This window comes from Triturus cristatus, chromosome 2_1, assembly GCF_964204655.1.
Source record: "Triturus cristatus chromosome 2_1, aTriCri1.1, whole genome shotgun sequence".
Lineage (NCBI taxonomy): Eukaryota > Metazoa > Chordata > Amphibia > Caudata > Salamandridae > Triturus > Triturus cristatus.
The window spans coordinates 219018334-219035817 of NC_140581.1; the positions used below are offsets into that span (position 1 = coordinate 219018334).

General features: G+C 41.8%; 2 protein-coding genes and 1 long non-coding RNA gene across 6 annotated transcripts in view; 1 reads left to right on the forward strand and 2 right to left on the reverse strand.

Annotated features, from left to right (window-relative positions):
- Positions 1-6996, reverse strand: part of TXNL1 (thioredoxin like 1) — a 174135-nt gene extending 167139 nt beyond the window's left edge. The window contains exon 1 of the mRNA XM_085630116.1: positions 6656-6996. Coding sequence (XP_085486242.1) covers positions 6656-6753 — 98 coding nt within the window. The 5' untranslated portion in view covers positions 6754-6996. The remainder of the gene's footprint in view (positions 1-6655) is intronic.
- Positions 6997-7422: 426 nt separating this feature from the next.
- WDR7 (WD repeat domain 7) overlaps positions 7423-17484 on the forward strand; it is a 1596127-nt gene continuing 1586065 nt past the window's right edge. For all 4 annotated transcript variants that reach the window (XM_085630124.1, XM_085630134.1, XM_085630121.1 and 1 more), the window contains exon 1: positions 7423-7535. The gene's annotated coding sequence lies outside the window, so the exon portion shown is untranslated. The remainder of the gene's footprint in view (positions 7536-17484) is intronic.
- LOC146863991 (uncharacterized) overlaps positions 11771-17484 on the reverse strand; it is a 211375-nt gene continuing 205661 nt past the window's right edge. The window contains exons 2-3 of the long non-coding RNA XR_014969867.1: positions 11940-12038; positions 11771-11846 (exon numbers count right to left, since the gene is read on the reverse strand). This is a non-coding gene — a long non-coding RNA (uncharacterized LOC146863991). The remainder of the gene's footprint in view (positions 11847-11939; positions 12039-17484) is intronic.

The following is a 17484-nucleotide window of genomic DNA, read 5'->3' on the forward strand; positions in this document are numbered from 1 at the left end:
GGTCAAATGTCAGTTTGTCTTTTTACTAATTGCAGCTTGGAAAATAGAGATTATTTGTTTTCTTTTACTAGGGTTAGAGGTTTTTGTCAAGTGAGCTGTCTGAAGATGTCGGTTTTTTGTTCTCCAACACATAACATTTAAATAAATATAATAAAATGAGGCGTCAGAGGTCCGTTTTAAGTTGAGCTTTATTTTACACCCACCGGACAGTCCACACCAGCAGCAGACACCGCAACTGACACACTCCGACTGCGGTTTCCACGTTCTGCTGCTGATGTAGTTGACATTCTAGGAAAGAACAGTAAACTTAAAGGGCAAGTTACAACACATCTTCCCTTTACAATAATAATGGAAAAAAGGGGAAAAGAGGGGAGGCACAGAATGGGTAGATTATACAGTATGACAACGATGTACCAAGGAGGAAATGCAAGGCTAAGATAAAGGTAAGACATAAGGGAGACCTAGGAAAAGAATTGACACCATTACTTTAGATAATAATCTTGTACATACGATGGTGACCTCCTTGCTCTAGGGCTGTGAGCAAGCAGATGAGTTTGAACTTTACCATCATTACACTGGGAGGGACAGGCCAGGGGCTGGAATTGACAGGCCTGGGGCTGCAGCCCCACACTACCATCCTCCCTTGCACATTTTGTCAGACGGGACATGCTCCAAACATCACCATCACTGAGCACGACGACATTCCTCATCACTTTGATGATGCGCCTTGGACCAAAATATTTGGTTTCACCTTTGGGACACCAGACTGCCTTTCTTACAAAAACAAGGTCACCCATTTTCCAGACAGATTTCTGTGCTCCCATCTTCTCATCAAACCTGCGTTTGTAATCTGCTTGATACTTTTTCACCCTCCAATTGCTCACCACACTTCCCCTATCTTTCACACTTAACCATAGGGGGTTTAATATAGAGCCAGCTGCCCTACCCTTGAGCTTCTTAAATGGAGAACAACCAGTCACGCTGTTAGGAGTGTTCCTGTGTGCCCATAATTTCTGACCAGTCTATTCATGCTCTCAACTAAGCCATTAGCATGAGGAGCATTGAGGGCAGTCCTGTGATGAGTGATGGGCTGCACTTACGCGACACGGACATTTGTCTGGCGTGAACACGTGACGCCGTTTTTAAAAAAAGCAGGCTAAATATTGCCGTGTGTGCGGTTTGTGAAGAAAAGAAGAGTAAATTCCAGAAACTTGGCAATGGCACAACTCACGAAGACAACTCCTCAGCAAGTGCCCATTTCTTTTATTTGAATACCTGAGAGGAGTAAAGCAGACATGGAACTATTTAACTAACAACCACTAATATTCCAACTCTTGGGAGTTTAGTTAGCTTGTTATTTTGCCTCATTATGTTGGACGGTTTTAAATTATTGTATTAGGTTAGTTTGTTAATTTACTTTTCTTGCAGCATGCTGACGTTCGGTGGTATGAGCCAACCTCCTCAGTTCTTATGTGAGCGAGGTGAGCCTGTGCTTCCTTGGAAGAAATGGAAACCACTTCTTGATTCCTACCTCATAGCCATCGGTGGTGAAAAGTTCTCTGCTGCCAGCAAGCGAGCAGTTTTACTTCATAACCTTGGCATTGAAGGCAGGAATATTTATGACAGTTTGTATCCCATACCAATAGGAAGAGGGGCAGGAGAACCGAGTGATGTTGATGAAATGAGTTTACAACTACTGCAACCGCCTTTTGGACCACGATTGAATGTGGTCATAGAAAGGCACAAATTTGTTATGAGCGTGCAGGCCAAAGGGCAAAGAGTTGGTAACTATGTAGCAGCTTTAAAGTCATTGGCACAAACCTGTGAGTTTGAGCAGTTGACCGATTCTCTCATCCATAGCCAACTGGTGCGATGCACCAATGACTTGAGGATTCAAAAAAAGTTGTTATCAAACAACCCGAATCTTAAAGAGGCCATAACTATTGTAGGGAGCATTGAACACACATCTCATAAGGTTAAAGAAATGCGAAGCAACACCGTTCCTGCTGAACCTATTGCCAACATTAGAAAAGATCATTGAGAAAATGTGTCACTTAACGCCCCAGTTGCAACTTTGAGTAAAACAAATGCTAAACAGGAGAAGAGTCCCACAAAGTTGGTCAGGCATAAATTTAACTATAACTCGAGCAAGAATGGCAAATTAAAATGTACTAAGCGTTGAAGCCAGAACCATGGACCGAATTATCACAACTGTTTTTCCAAAAGCACAAATTGCAGGAGTTGTGGGAAAAGAGGACATTATGCCTGAATGTGTACAAACACTAAAGTGAACTTTGTTGAGGATGATGAAGAGTTCCCTCAGCAAGCGATTCACTGCATTACTGAAAGCAACACTGAGCCTGTGCATGATGTAAGACTTGTAGATACAGGTAATGTGGCCATACCGAAATGTGATGTATACATTGGTGACAAGAGTGTTCCAGTTTTAACCGATTCAGATTCACTGCATACCCTGCTGAGCGACAAATTTTGGTATTCCACCTTTAAGTCCAACGATATAAAACTCTTGCCATCTGACAAGCCTGTAGGGTAGGGGGGACAAAGTATTGACTTAATAGGATATTCCATACAACCCATCGTGTTCAAAGGAAGAGAAACAGTTGGTAAAATGTATGTTGCAAAGCGAGGGGATAACCTTTTAGGTTGGCATCACCAGAATGACCTTGGTATTATCCTGAACCCGAATGCGCCTGGTCAAGTTATGCTAGTTACCCAACAGAGAGATGATGATCAAGACATTGTCGGAAAATATCCTGGGGTTTTCAGTGGGAAACTTGGGCTTTTTAGTGATTTCAGCCACAAGATAATTCTGAAGGACAAAGCAAAACCAGTTGTACACAGAGTAAGGCCCAATCTCATGATGAAACCCCTCCAAGAGTAAATCAACAAACTGCTCGAGTTGGGGGTTATAGAAGAAATAGAGTCTTCGGAATGGTTGGCTCCCATTATTTTAGCCCCTAAGGATACGGGCAGTAAAATCAGAATGTGTGTGGACTTGAGAAGCTTAAATAACTGTATCTGGGTCGACAGGCAGCCCTTGCCTAATATTAATGAAGCTCTGACAAAGTTGGGAGGTGCTTGCATGTTCAGTGTGATGGACTCGTCAGCATACAACCAGATTCTACTTCATGTAGATTCAAGACCATTAACATCCTTCGTAACTCCTTTGGGCGCTTATAGATTTATTAGGATGCCATTTGGGTTGGCGTGAGCTGCCACATGCTTTCAAAGTTGGGAGGTGCTTGCATGTTCAGTGTGATGGACTCGTCAGCATACAACCAGATTCTACTTCATGTAGATTCAAGACCATTAACATCCTTTGTAACTCCTTTGGGCGCTTATAGATTTATTAGGATGCCATTTGGGTTGGCGTGAGCTGCCACATGCTTTCAGAGAGTGATGAAAAATGTTTTAACTGGAATTGACTCCGTTCTATTTTTCCAACATGATATACTTGTCTATGAGCAAGATAGGGTCAAATATGATGAAGTACTGTTTCGTGTGCTGTCCAGGTTAGAGGAACGTGGACTCACCCTGAAGAGTGAGAAGTGCAAATTCAGGGTTAGCTCCATATCCTATCTGGGGCACTCCATCTCAAGTGAGGGCATTAGCCCTAAAATTGATCTTGCAGAAGCGATATTACAAGCACCAGCTCCTTCAAACAAAGAACAAGTCAAATCTTTCCTTGGTTTATCTGAATATTACTCAAAGTTTGTATACAATTTTGCTATTGTAGTGCAACCCTTGAGATTACTGCTGAAAAAGAGTGCAGACTTCAAATGGTCTGATTATTCTGTCAATGCCTTTAACAAAGTAAAAAATGAGATTGCATGCATGCCAACCTTGGGACATTTTGATGTACTAAAAAAAGACTATTCTCACCACGGATGCCAGTGTGCGGGGTTTGGGTGCTGTCCTTTCCCAAATGGTTGACGACAGTGAGGAAGTCATTGGTTTCGCCTCCTGCTCACTGAAAGGAGCGGAAGAGCGTTATTCAGTGATCGAGCGCGAGGCGTTAGCCTGCTCTTGAGCCATCAATCATTTTACTTGTGGGGTTTACCATTCAATCCTCGTCGCCCGTAATAAAACGAGGCTTCAGAGGTCCATTTTAAGATAAGCTTTATTTTACACCCACCGGACAGTCCACAACAGCAGCAGTCACCGCAACTGACACACTCAGACTGCAGTTTCCACATTCTGCTGCTGATGTAGTTGACATTCAAGGAAAGGACAGTAAACTTAAAGGGCAAGCTACAACAAAATAGCGTGTAAATTAACATTACAAATATTTCAAAATACGTCAGGAATTACTAAAGCATATTTGTTTTGTAATTAAGTGCAGTGCAAAGAGTTAAATAGGAGCAACACAAATCAGAAAGCTTTACTTGGTGATGTGCAAATGACACGTATTTGCAGAAGCTCTATTTCCAAACATTATTGTTTGTATACTATATAGTTTTATCAATACAACCGCATGTCAGTGGTAAATTGTGTAAAATCTGCTGATTACAATTGACAGGGTGCTACCACTTCATGCTTTAGTTATGTATTTATTAAAAGTGACAGTTTTTAAAACATGATATGAGAAACATTCCTGCCCCCACTCTGATTACAACGTTGTTAATGAACTAAGAGGCAAATCAGGGGTCATGTCTATCCTATATGTCGCAAGATTTGTATTATATATGGGAAAAATGTTTAGTCTATTAAAACAAACAAAAGACTTTGTACAGCAGTCATGCTGAACTCACATATTTGAAGGTACTCTCATATGTGATAATTAAGAAAACGGTGGCTCAATGAATTAAAATATTAACCCACGATCACATCATTTGAAACTAGTTTATGGCTCAAGAGCATTACAATTAGGTTGAGTAGATTATTTAAGTCACTAGTCCTGTAGGTGTAGTAAAATTTTTATGAGTTTTCAAGGCCTGGGATTTATTAAGCGCTGCTTATCACTCGTGAGGGGATCCAAGCGCGGGGGAGGGGGCTGGAGCTATTCTGCTGTTGGGTGCCGTTAGTTGAACAGCCAGGTCTTCAGGCCGATTCTGTATTCTTGCAGTGTAGGGGGAGGTCCTGAGGGGAAGGCCATTCCAGGTCTTAGCAGCCAGGTAGGAGACGGAGCGCCCCCTATCCTGCTACAGCGATACCGAGGAGTGAGGGTGAGGGTGGCGGATCACAGATTTCTGGTGGAGGTTTAGTCCAGGCTTGAGGTAGGCTTGTCCAACGTTGGGAAGTGTTTTGTAAGCACGTATCAGCATTTTGGTCCGATATCTCTTGTGTATGGGGAATCAGTGGAGAGATCTGAGGTTGGGTGTGATATGTGCTCACCTCAGGAGGTCGAGGATGAGTCTTGCTGTTGCGTTCTGGGTGGTGATCCCAACGTAGAAGGTGTTGCCATAGGGGGTGTAGGAAATTGTAATCCGGGTGCTTTATAAAGCGATAAACACCTTAAGGCTCTATGTATACATAACTGAAATGACGAAGTAATCCTAAAGTTGAATCCGATTAAAATGTGGATGTGCTGAAAATTCGTATCAGCTACAAACACAGCCATGTCTGCCCTCACAATGGGTTGACACCAAGACCAACATTCGCCTCCATTGAAATTAGGCGAAGGAGCAAGCTAGTATTAAATAAATATCAGTTTATTTATTAGTGTCATATATAAGGCCCACTGGTGAGGAAAGCGCAGAGCGAAATAGCCTATCCTTCAGCCATCAGCTCCGCTCCCTCAGACTCTCAACATTCTACATTCCCTCAACATGACCCCACCTAACATTCCATATTAAAATAATATGACATACATAGAATTCTATATGGACACATACAATTCTATACAACATCTTAAAACAAAAAACAGCACACAGGCAATATCAAAGGTGGAAAAATTCAAGGAAAGGAAAATGGGAGTATTGTGCTTCAAAGACATTTAAAGGACATTTTTCGAGTGATTCGAGAACCCCTCACTGGTTAACAGGTAAGCAGGTTAACTGTAGAAAAGGATTTTCATTAAGATGATGGTGAGCTACAGCTCCGTGGCCCTCTAACAGCACACGGTTTCCTTTCTGTCACTAAAGTGCTGCTCGTAGCATTTGGAGTGGCTTTTAACACCGTACGAAATTGGACCACCTACTTGAATGAGCCTTTCCCTTCCTGTTCTTCAAGCAGCTCAACTTAATTAAAGACTTACTCTTTATAACATTCTTGGCGGAGAGGATCTGTGATTGCTTGGTTCAAACAAGAGCAAGCCAGTGGTGTAATTACACACTATAAAATAAAGAATAAAAGAAGCCCCATTTTTGGATATGAAGTAGGGTACACAGGATAAATTGAGATGTCGCAATGGATTGCCACAGACAAATGATCGTTGCATTCCATACGCTCTAATAGATCTTATCTCACCCTAAATTCCAAATTTGAGGTATGATACTTGTTTTTTTTAAGGAAACGAACCCCTCGGCACCTACTATGAGTCTTATAAGTGTGGAAAGCTACGGGCAGGAGGACCAAGTGGTGGGTTGTACACTAAGAATGCATGCAGTGTATGGGCTAGCTAAATGAGAGGAGTAAGAAAGGCCGTCTACAAGGAGAGGATATAGCGGATGGCTAGCTCTCTGACGTTCCTTACCCTCGCATGGTGAACTTAACCACACTGAGCCGTGCCCCGGCTGCGCTCAGCTCCGGCTGGAACTCAGCATCGGTGCCGATCGCCTTCACCCCCACCATGGCGGGCAGGGCGTACTCGACGTCCTATTTTCTGTTGCAACCGGCCACACAGGCTCTATTTCCCGGCGGCAGCTTCAGCGACTTCACTGACTGCCTAGTCACGCCGGGTCAGTGAGAGGTGTGCGAAGCGAGGAAAGGGCGGGGCAACGGCACCCGGCAGACATAGCGATGAGCCAATCGTGGGTACTGAGCAGTCGCCGCTCTGTAAACTACGTCAACATGTTACCCGGACATGCTTTCACCAGGCCTCCATGTTTGATCCTGGCAATGCAGAAGATTGTTAACGAAAGAGATAAACGAAAGACCGCCAGTGTGTAAAGAAAAGTCAACATATCAGAGACGCGCATCTTCGTTATTACTGTAGAATTCACTTCAACGGCATACCGTAACACATACTAAGGTGTTTACGAATATAATAAGTGCTGCCTTTTTGTCAACCTCATTGGATTTATGAGTTCTTTCTTTTTTTCAGAGCCATCAAGTACTTTTAGTTTAACGGAAATTAATCCAATAAAAATGTCGATACTGTAACCGTTTCATGATACCAGTCTTTTCTTTATTAAATTGTGTATATACCGCTCTACAATCGTGGTCCTTCTTCCATCTTGATGCCTGCCTCTCAGGAGCTTCTTTAGCTTTGCGGCACTTGGATCGTTGCCGTAAATCGAGCGTTGCCAGGGCACTGTCAGCTGACTGTAAGCTACAGCGAGGAAGAGCTGTAGGAGGGAGCGCAATAGCAAGATCACTGACTGCACCAGCGGCGAGCAGCGCAGAGCGTGAGCGTGAGTGTGCTGTGCGGGCGGAGGGCACGGAGGGGGCACTGCAGAGAGACAGGTGTTAACACTGCATGCTGACAGGCGCAGCTATGAAAGTATATGTTACCCTGCCAAGGCAATTGTATGGACTGTCTAGTCAGGCGGGCAGTGCGAAGACCTACCTGCTGATGAAACAGGCTTTTTAGAGACGCACGTTCTCAAGGAATGTAGGCTAAAGATGGGACTCAGAGACTAGCATTGTTGAGTCAGTGTCACTGAAAGAGACTGACGTGATAAAGAGGCTGTCACTGGCAAAAAAGATCTCCGGGATACATTATAGTTGCCGGATAGCCCCATGTCATCTGTGGCACCGTCTGCTAATCCAGTCTTTTGATCTCGCAGCACATTGCATGCCGGGAAATATATGTCAGTGTTTACATTGAGACAAATACCACATAGAGTCCCAAAGACCAGCATGCCTTCGGCTGAAAAGCCAGTATTGGTTGAACTCAAATGACATGGCACTTAGTAGCAACTTCCGAAAATATGAGTGCCCATATAACGTGACAGAGCACTGCATGTGGTAACAGATAGTGATATTGTTTCTTAGAGACAGATATTAAGACAAAGGCTGAGAGTGAGAATACTGCTAAAGTACTGACAGAGCACCGTTGGGGCAAGCAAAGATCACACTTCCGAGAGGTAGACGTAATATCACTTTTAGAAACAGTGACCACACTGCTGAGCTACTAATTGTAATGGTATTTATTTAGCACCTACTACCCCTGATGAGACGTTGAAGCCCTTTTCAGCAAGTAGTATACTATTCCAGAATCCAAAGGTGAACAAGTAGGAGGAAATATAAATTATTATTGGGAATAGTGGGAGTGGTAGACATGTGATTCTGTTAGTTGGATTTATAGGATAGAGGATGGATAGAAGAGGGAAGGGATCAGAAAGGATTTTTTGAGAGTTCATAGTGGTAAAAGAGTTTTAGGATAAGTTAGCGAGCCTGGTAGTTGAATGAATAGGATAAACGATGGATAGAGGAGGGAAGACGTTCAAAAGAGTTGTTTGGGAGTTCATTGTAGTAAAACAGGTTTGGAATGTGTCAGAGAGTGCAGATAAAGGATATTTTGGAAGATGAATAGGATGAGTCATATAGTGGTGATTTGATGAGGTTTGGGGAGATCTGTTTAATTCTTTTCTGCAGTGGGAACAAAATAAAAATATGTAGCTACAGGACCATACACGAGGAATACATACATAGAGATTTTAACATGATATACATATGGAAAATCTGGAGATATAAAACTCTAATGGATAAAGTCCCATATGTACATACGTGAATATATATTTACAAACTCAGGCTTTGTATTTCTGCTGTAAATGAAGCATATATATATATATATATATATATATATATATATCTATCCGGCTGATCGGCTCGCAACGGGGTAGGTCTCCTGAGGACGTCCACATTTGGACAGGACACCACAACTTTGGTGTCTGGAGCCGACAAGACCGTTGGAGAGAGGTTCTCCCCTTAGTTAGGTTACTACTAGGATCGACGGGACACCGTGCCCGCACCTATGAAGAGTGGTAGGTAGGATCCACTCCACCCACCACCAGTGTGTAGATAGTTTTGCTCTTACGTCCTGATGAAATTCTATGGATCAGTATTGGCCGTAAAGCGTGAAACATGTTGACCACACCACACGAGTTGAGCGTCGCTCCACTGGACCATTAAGCCAGAGAGCAGCTACTCCATTTCCTTTTTAACAAGGTGGATAACCACACCATTAAAAAGTACATTTGGATTATCCAACCTTTTTTAATACTACTCACTTCTTCACATCTACACTCCCCTCTAGGGCCCTCACACCCACAGCACCATACGGCAAGGAACAAAAGATCTCCGCCAAAGAGCCCCTTTATGGGTGCCCGTCGGGTATTGCAGCGCCGACCCGACGAGGAGCAAGTCCATATGATGAAGCGTGACATCTAGCTTGCTGGGTGTGTGAGGACTCTAGTTCCGAAAAGGAGGATTTCCCTCCTATTGCCTCTATATTTTGTCCTTCGTTTACTTGGGGAATTGCATACTCTTCTTGTTGGTATTGCTTGGGCACGTGTGCTGGACCCCGTTAATAAGCCCTATTAGTCGCTCCCTTTTGTGACCGGATATAATCATATTTACACATTGTGACAGATATTTATTATAGGAAAGTAATCCCGTAAGCATACACTCATCATCTTGTATGTTATTGCTATATATGGAAATTATAAAATTATACATATATGTCTGCCCTGTGCATAGTATTTCTGTACATTTGTATTATTTTGAATGTGCTGGTCATGTAGGGAGAAGCCAGCTCTTGAGTAATCTGAAGATAACGTGGTTATCTCTGGATCTTATATTTAGATATAATGAATGCCAAGTTTGCCTGCTTTAACAGAGAAAGATGTCCCACCTGGGTTTTCTTTCGTGTATGCTGGTATTTTGAGGCGGGGCACATATCCCGAGCAAAGGTTTCTTTAGTGTATGTGTTTTATGATTTTATTCCTGATGAAAAGTGATCCTGTTCCATGTTTTACTTTGTGGGCAATACAAAGCAGCTTGAAAGCGGGTCCTCAGGCAACTGGTAACCAATGTAGGACTCTTAAGGCAGGGAAGATATGGGCTTGTGCCTTTATATGTAGGAGTAGCCTGGCTGCAGAGTTTTGGATTCATTGTAGTCTTTTCATAGTTATAGTGGTGATCTGTGGTAGGGGCCATTGGCCTAATCAAGTTTAGATAGTACAAGAGAGATAGTAACTTGTATGGAAATCCTATGTGGGGGAAGATGCATCACATAGTTTTCATAGTAATGAAGCTTGATCTTGCTAACTTATCCACTTGGGCATTCGTTGGTAGCTTAGAGTCGGTAAAAGTTTTTTTTATTAGCTTGATTAGTCCATGTGAACTGCCATGTGTGTGCAGTTGATATCTTCCCTTCCACATTGTCTCTGTCAAGACCTTTTATTCTTCTGTGAAAACCTTTCCTTTATAATAATACCGCAAATTGCAATTACTGAGATGTTGAACCTCTCATGACATTCAGGCCTTAAAAAATCTACTAGCCCAGTTGCTATGGCGAGTCAGATTTGATCAGGTCTAGCTATTTATAGGACCTACTCCTCTGTTCTGGTGAGTGAACTTAAACTGGAATGGAACAGGTGTTCTGTTTATTCAAAAAGTGAATGAGCAATTAAAACTCCTTTAAATCTTGTTTTTATCTTGACACATTTGCTGTCTGTTCAAGGACAGATGTCAAATGTCACTTTGTCTTTTTACTAATTGCTGCTTGTCTTATCCTGGAAAATGGTGTTTACCTTTCTTTCTATTATTACGGTTGGAGGTTTTTGTTAAGTGATCTTTCTGACGATCATTGTAAACAAAAGGCTGTAAGATGTTAATTTTATTCTAACACGCAAGATTTAAACAGCTTGTAAATGAATAGTGCACATATTTCAAAATAAATCAGGCGTTACGAAATCACATTTTATTTTCTAATTCAGAAGTGTGATGCAAAAAAAGATTTAAATAGAAGCAAAACAAACCAGAGCACTTTACTTGGTGATTTGCACATGACAAATATTTGCAAAAACTCAATTTCTAAACATTGTTAGTACACTATATAGTTTGATCAGTAAAACTGCATGTCAGTGGGGAATTTTGTGGCCATTCAATGGAAAATCGGCTCATTGCAAATGGGTGTGCTACCACTTCATGCGTTAGGTATGTATTGATTAAAATTGATAGATTTTAAGTATGATTTGAGCAAAATTCCTGCCCCGTCTTGATGACAATTCTATTAATGAAGTAAATCATATAGAAAACCCTAGTTGTGATTATTCAAAACACTCTATATATTCTCGGTCAAGTAAATTCATTTTCTTGACCTGTGTGTTTATTCACAGCTTATTTCGTGATCTTCAATGCAATTTTTTACACTTAAACAAATCCATTAAACCACATCCAGATAATCAAAAAGACACATTTTTACACTATACAACACTGTACACAACTCTGGCATTACTTATACCATAGTGACACGTACTCATATGACCAGTCTGATAATGAGCAAAATGCAGAGGTTATAGTTGCTATGATTATTTATGCAAACCCTCTTGCTATTAGTGTCCCTTGGGGGTTCTAGGCCAGTTGTGTTACAGCAGACTTTATCAGTTCTTAAGCCTTTTTTGTATGTCTATTGTATTACCTAAATCCAATGAAGACACTCCCCAAGACTGACCATGAATGCATTTCGATCCTCTTATTCCTTTTGGGTTATAATTCTGTGAAATAAAAAAATACATAAATTATAGTATCTTCCTTCTGTTCTTCTATTATCTATATCATTCCTCTAGCATTTTGTTTTGATGAATTACCTCATTCTTTTTCAGGTAGAGCACATTCATTGTGCTTTTGCAAGGATTCCTCTTTCAAATTTAGACGGCTTCCTTCTGTCCGCCTTTTAGGTTCATAGTCTGCAAACAGAATTTTATAGGTAATGAAGCGAAACAGCTGGGGCTGAACTCACACACAGCTTATGGCGGCAGAGATTTAGTTTGCTTTGTGAATACTTTAAAGCTAAAGCAGAAAGTTTGAAAGTCTTTTTTATATTAAAAAATATATGAAATGTTTTCAAACTTGTGTTTTTTACATTACTTGTTAGATGCTTGTAAACACTAGACTGCTGTTGTCAAATAACCGAAATGTAAATCTCTTTATGCTAGCAGACTTTGGTAGTCAGCCAAGCTGTTTCTTCAAAAGGTGCTTTGTATCCTTCGACATAACATTATTTTTTTTATTTAGCACGTCATCAGCGCTTAAAGATACAAGCTCATTACATTGTATCGTGAAATGATAGTTAAATTAAAAGCTTGAGGTCTATCCTGCATGAAAGCCCTTAAACTTCTTTCGGTGTCATCACGGGTGAATAATTGTTATACAGGCGGTCCTATTTTGTATGCACGTCTGTTTTACCGCGCTTCACATTATAAAGTTCAAGGTTACAATGTTTCTTTTTGACAGTTAGATTAAAAGCACGTAGACTGACTCGTGTTAAAGGGTGATTTTCTATTCATGCACACTAAAGTTTGGATTCTCCTGGAAAGCATTATAAATCATTTCTATATCGTTCTGTGCTACACGGAAACCACTTGAATGCTTCCAAATGTACTTATTTTGGAATTGCATCGGGGCTTAGCGTCTCTCCGGTTCCTGCTCACATCAGTCTCCCATATTTCTAATTGCATAGTCTTCCAAAACCTTTATTCAGACCTGAGTATAGATTACTCATCGGGTTACACTGTTGCATGCTGATAGTTGCAGTGCACATATCTCCACATAAAATTGAAGGTATATTAGGTCTGTTGTCAGTTGACATATATTCGTGCTATGCTGGACTTTTTATTCAGCCTTGAATAATAAGTCACTCATCAGGCATCACTGTTGCATGCTGGTAATTGTAGTGCACATATCTCTGCTAAAGATTAATTACAAGTCTTGTTGTCCACGGACTGCCAGACTCGCGGGTGTACGGCAGTGTTGGCCTCCTGACTGCCCTATTACAATTAGGGCGGTTGGACCACCATTGCACCGCCGCAGCCACCAGTGAACCGCCGTTCCCTGGTGATGGTGCGGCAGTGTAGAGGCAGTAATATGCTTGGTGAGACTGCTGCGGTCCCGCCAAGCATATTACAAGTTTCCTCTGCGCCACGGTTTTCATGGCAGTTCCGCCTCCATGAAAACCGTGGCGGAGAGGAAACAAAGGGGGCTCTACTGAGCACCCTGGTGCCTCACGCTTTGTGGATTCACACAGGTGGACACATGTGTCCCTCCTGGGTGCGTTTACACCAGGTCCTGCACGTCATGGACTTAACAGTCCATGCCGTGCAGGAACTGTTTTTGGTGTTCCCATTGCGGTGCCAATTGTTTGAGGCAGCGCAATGGGAACGTAAGAAAAAAAAGCCTGGCAGACACAAGAAACACTCATAATGTAGCGTATGGCTCAATCACAGGTTTGGCGGTGCGGGAGCGGGGTGTTCCCGGTGCTGCACCGCCAAACTCATAAAAAGGCCCTTACAGTTGAAGGCATGTGGGGACCACTTTCAATTGGCTTATATTTCTGCTACACAGTGAACTAAGAGCAGTGGTCAAAGTGGGCAGTATCTGAGGGGCACGATGTGCCCATACTTTTTTTGTTTTAAGAAACACAGTTCTCCTACAGTTTGTGAAAAGAAAACTGCCAGGTGGCAGTTAATTCCATCTGTTAGAATGTGTAAGGAGGCTTGAGGGCAGAGTAGTGGTATAGAAGGACAAGCAGTCAGGTTATGTGTCTATGAGAGGGATACTGTTTATTTGCCACAGTAAGAGAAAGACAGTCTGTGTTACACCATAGGTTCAACGGGAAATTAATAATCTCTTCCAAGAAGTTAGGATTCTCGTCTCCTTGTTTCAAAGGGGTATGTGTCCATCTACCACTCTTTACTCTGGGATGTCCTGGTCGTCCCTCCTCGGGTCTGGCTGTCTCCAGGGTTCTCCTCACCAGGGTTGAAAAACAAAGAACAGAAAACACTCGGGTTAGGCTTTACCCTTCCTATTCTTTACGTTGTGCCACCTTCACCATAACGACGTGGGGGGAGGGAATGGGGATGTCAGGGAGGAACCCTTCTAAAGGTTTGTGAGGGAATAGTGGGCTCCGGTAGGGTGTGTCTCCTAATAGGTATTCCAGCTACCCCACCAAAAAGACCCTCTAAGCGGCACTTGCCTGAGGCCACGACCCGTGTACCGGGCCGCGGCAGCCGGACCCGGGGCGTCCCCTCCTTCTCGTGAGTCGCCGGGCTTGAAAGCAGCAAACTCCTGTTCGGTCGTCGCTGTGGGCTCTGGGACACCTGCGCTGGGGTCTCCGTCCTTCTTCTGTCGTCCCGTCCGCTCCTGCTCTCCGGTAGCGCCTCCGGTCCTCCGTTCTGGAACCTCGCTGTCCTCCGCTCTGGATATCCGTTGCTCCGTCGTCCATTCACCTTCGATCCCCTCGCTCTCCGTCCTGCTCCGCTCCTCCTCCTTCCTGATTCCGCCCCTCTTGTGCTCCATTGGCGGCTGCGTCCTGACGTCACGCGTTCCAAGGGAGACTAGAACGCGGTTGATATCCGGTGTTCTCGTCATGGCTCCATCCGGGTTTTCCGACTTCCGCTGAGCCGAGCCGTCCTCCCTCTTACAGAATGCTTCAGCTGAAGCGTAAGGCAAGGAGTCTCCTGTGCTGTGAAATCGAGGGAGGGTCAGACACGTAAACAAGCCTTCTTGTTTGGTGCCTCCTTGCTTCAAAGAAATGTAAATGTGCACAACTGGTTAATCTGCACATGTAAATGGTGCCTGGAAGCTGATACTGTCTGCACATGATAGAATCAGTTGAGGCTTCCTGATGATACCGATTTATTCTTATTGAGTGGTATTGCAAGGGAATTACCAGCTGAGATATGAAGTGTGTGATTTTAAAGGATAGAATAGGAAAACAAAATTGCACTACATAGAGTCTGGGCATTTCTAAAAATCTATATTTATGCACTTTTTTATCTTAAACATTTTTAGCTGCCTATCTTATGCTGTGTGTCATGCAAGTTTAAAACAATGACTTGCATATTCACTGTGCTTTCTCTAGCATACTGCGACCGCATAACCCTAAACATACACAAGTCACTATTCTCCACTGCACCAATCAGGATTCAATTCTGTGGTCTCTGGTTACAGACACGGACCTCTGCAGTGCATTAACTAATAGAAGTTTCATAATGTACGATAGTGCATTTCCCACTGATTAACTTGCATTTATTTTTCATTTAAGCTGTGTGCTGTTTTAGATATAGTTACATGAAAGTGAAAGACTGAAAAAAGATGCAGCCTTTGCCCCGCCACCATGCTCATTTAGACTGCCCTCGTTGTGTGCAACATCACAGTTCCCATACTTTTTTCTTTTTAATGCACTTCGACCGCTGACTAAGAGGCAAGTCAGTGGTTATCTGTATTCTATATGTGGATAGGTTTGTATTATAAATGGAGCAAAAGTTTAGTCTTTTAAATCAAACCAAAGTCTTTTTTTATTCAGCAGACATATAGAACTTGCACGTTTGAAGGTGATCTCATACGGGAATTAAAATATTTGCCCAGGATCACATAATCAGTTTAGGGGTCAAAAGCATTATAATTAGGTTGAGTAGATTATTAAGACACTGGACCTGCAGGTCTAGTAAAAAAAAGTTGGATTTTTCGAGGCCTTATGTTGGCTTCTTCGTTAAGTATAGGGAAAACAATGATAGCAAAAATAAAATAAATACCATGGCTTCCCTTAGATAATTCTTAGTAAAAAAAAAAAAAACAACTCCATGTTTCAGTTCGATTTAAAATCTACTGTATTAACACAGTGCACTAATTTAGCTCATGGAATATACACAAAGCTTTGTCCTTTGGTGTTAAACGGGAGGAGGAAGATGATAACCGTCCAATGGCTGAACAGCACAAAGTTTACCCAGGACACTTGGGTTCCTTTTCTGGCTTACCAACTTAACCACATTTTATGATCACTTCACTTCAGTGCCAAATATGATACCACTTTGAAGAAATTCAGCTGAGGGTTTGTGCTGTATGAAAACCTGATGTACTCAAGATTTAACAGACAATAATGTTTCTCCACAGACAACAATAATATTAGCCATAAATAAAGTGCGCATGAGGAAGTGACATCCTTAGATTTTTGATGGCAGTGTTGTCAGGGTATCGTAGATAGTGTTCATGTTTAAAACCTGTTACTTTTTACTGATATCAACATAGTGGTTTTATAATGTACCATAGTGAAACACAGCCATTATAGAAATAACCTTTTTTGAATTTGACAGTCCTTGTTATAATTTTACCTGACATTTGCTGTGTCATTTAAATGGTAAATCTCTAGATGGCTTAAATGTGTTGTTTTTGAGTCAAGGCAGAACACTGGTTCGGCTTTGGCTTGCCCTGCAATTTTCCTGGCACACAAACATGTAGAACCCCACTGAAACAAGCAGTGAGGACACTGCTGCAATGAGAGACTGTCTCTGAAAACAACTTATGGGATGCAGGTATGGATTACTGCTATGAAAGGGTTGAGATCCACTACTGAGAGATCAGCATAAGCAGTAGTAAGTGGTCCTTGCTTGCTGTAGAAGCAGACCCACAGGACACTTTTTAAACCATTAACTTGCCAAAAAATCCACATAATTTTGGGTGTTTGACAATACTTTATATAGCATCATTATTTAAACCTATAGCTCTACAGTGTTCTGGGCTATAAATGGGTTACATGTGGTAAGTTATTCAACAGACTGCAGTGCAAAGCAAATTAAACTCTTCTTCAGAACCGTTCTTTATATTTTAATATTTTGTTCACTTAGGTCGCCTAATCATACTTGTAAAGCAAAATGTTCAGTCATCAAATTTTTCCTGTGAAGCACGATCATGTGCTCCTTTCGGGAATCCTTTCCTCTGCCAAATATCAGTTGACTGAATGGTTTTCCAATAATTGTCTTAAGCCCAGGATTAAATGGATCACCTGTAGACCATGTAGATTTTTTGTTTTTAAACAGTTAGAAAAATGCAAATTTTGTGATAGCATTCCAAGCTTAAATAAGGTTTGACTCAAAAGAAAATTAAATTGATGATATAGCAGTGACAAGACAATGATTTAAAATGCGTTCTAATTTATATGAAGTATTGTAACACATGAATCCTCTATCACAATATGCCATTTTGCCTAAATAATCTTAATTGTGTGTGGTAAATTAACTGAAATACTGAATATCGTCTTTGTACATTAGATTTAATACATAAACACCCACATTTATAACCTGCACTACCTGTGGCCATGAAAAGGAAAACGTTTTTTAAACAATAGAACCATGATGT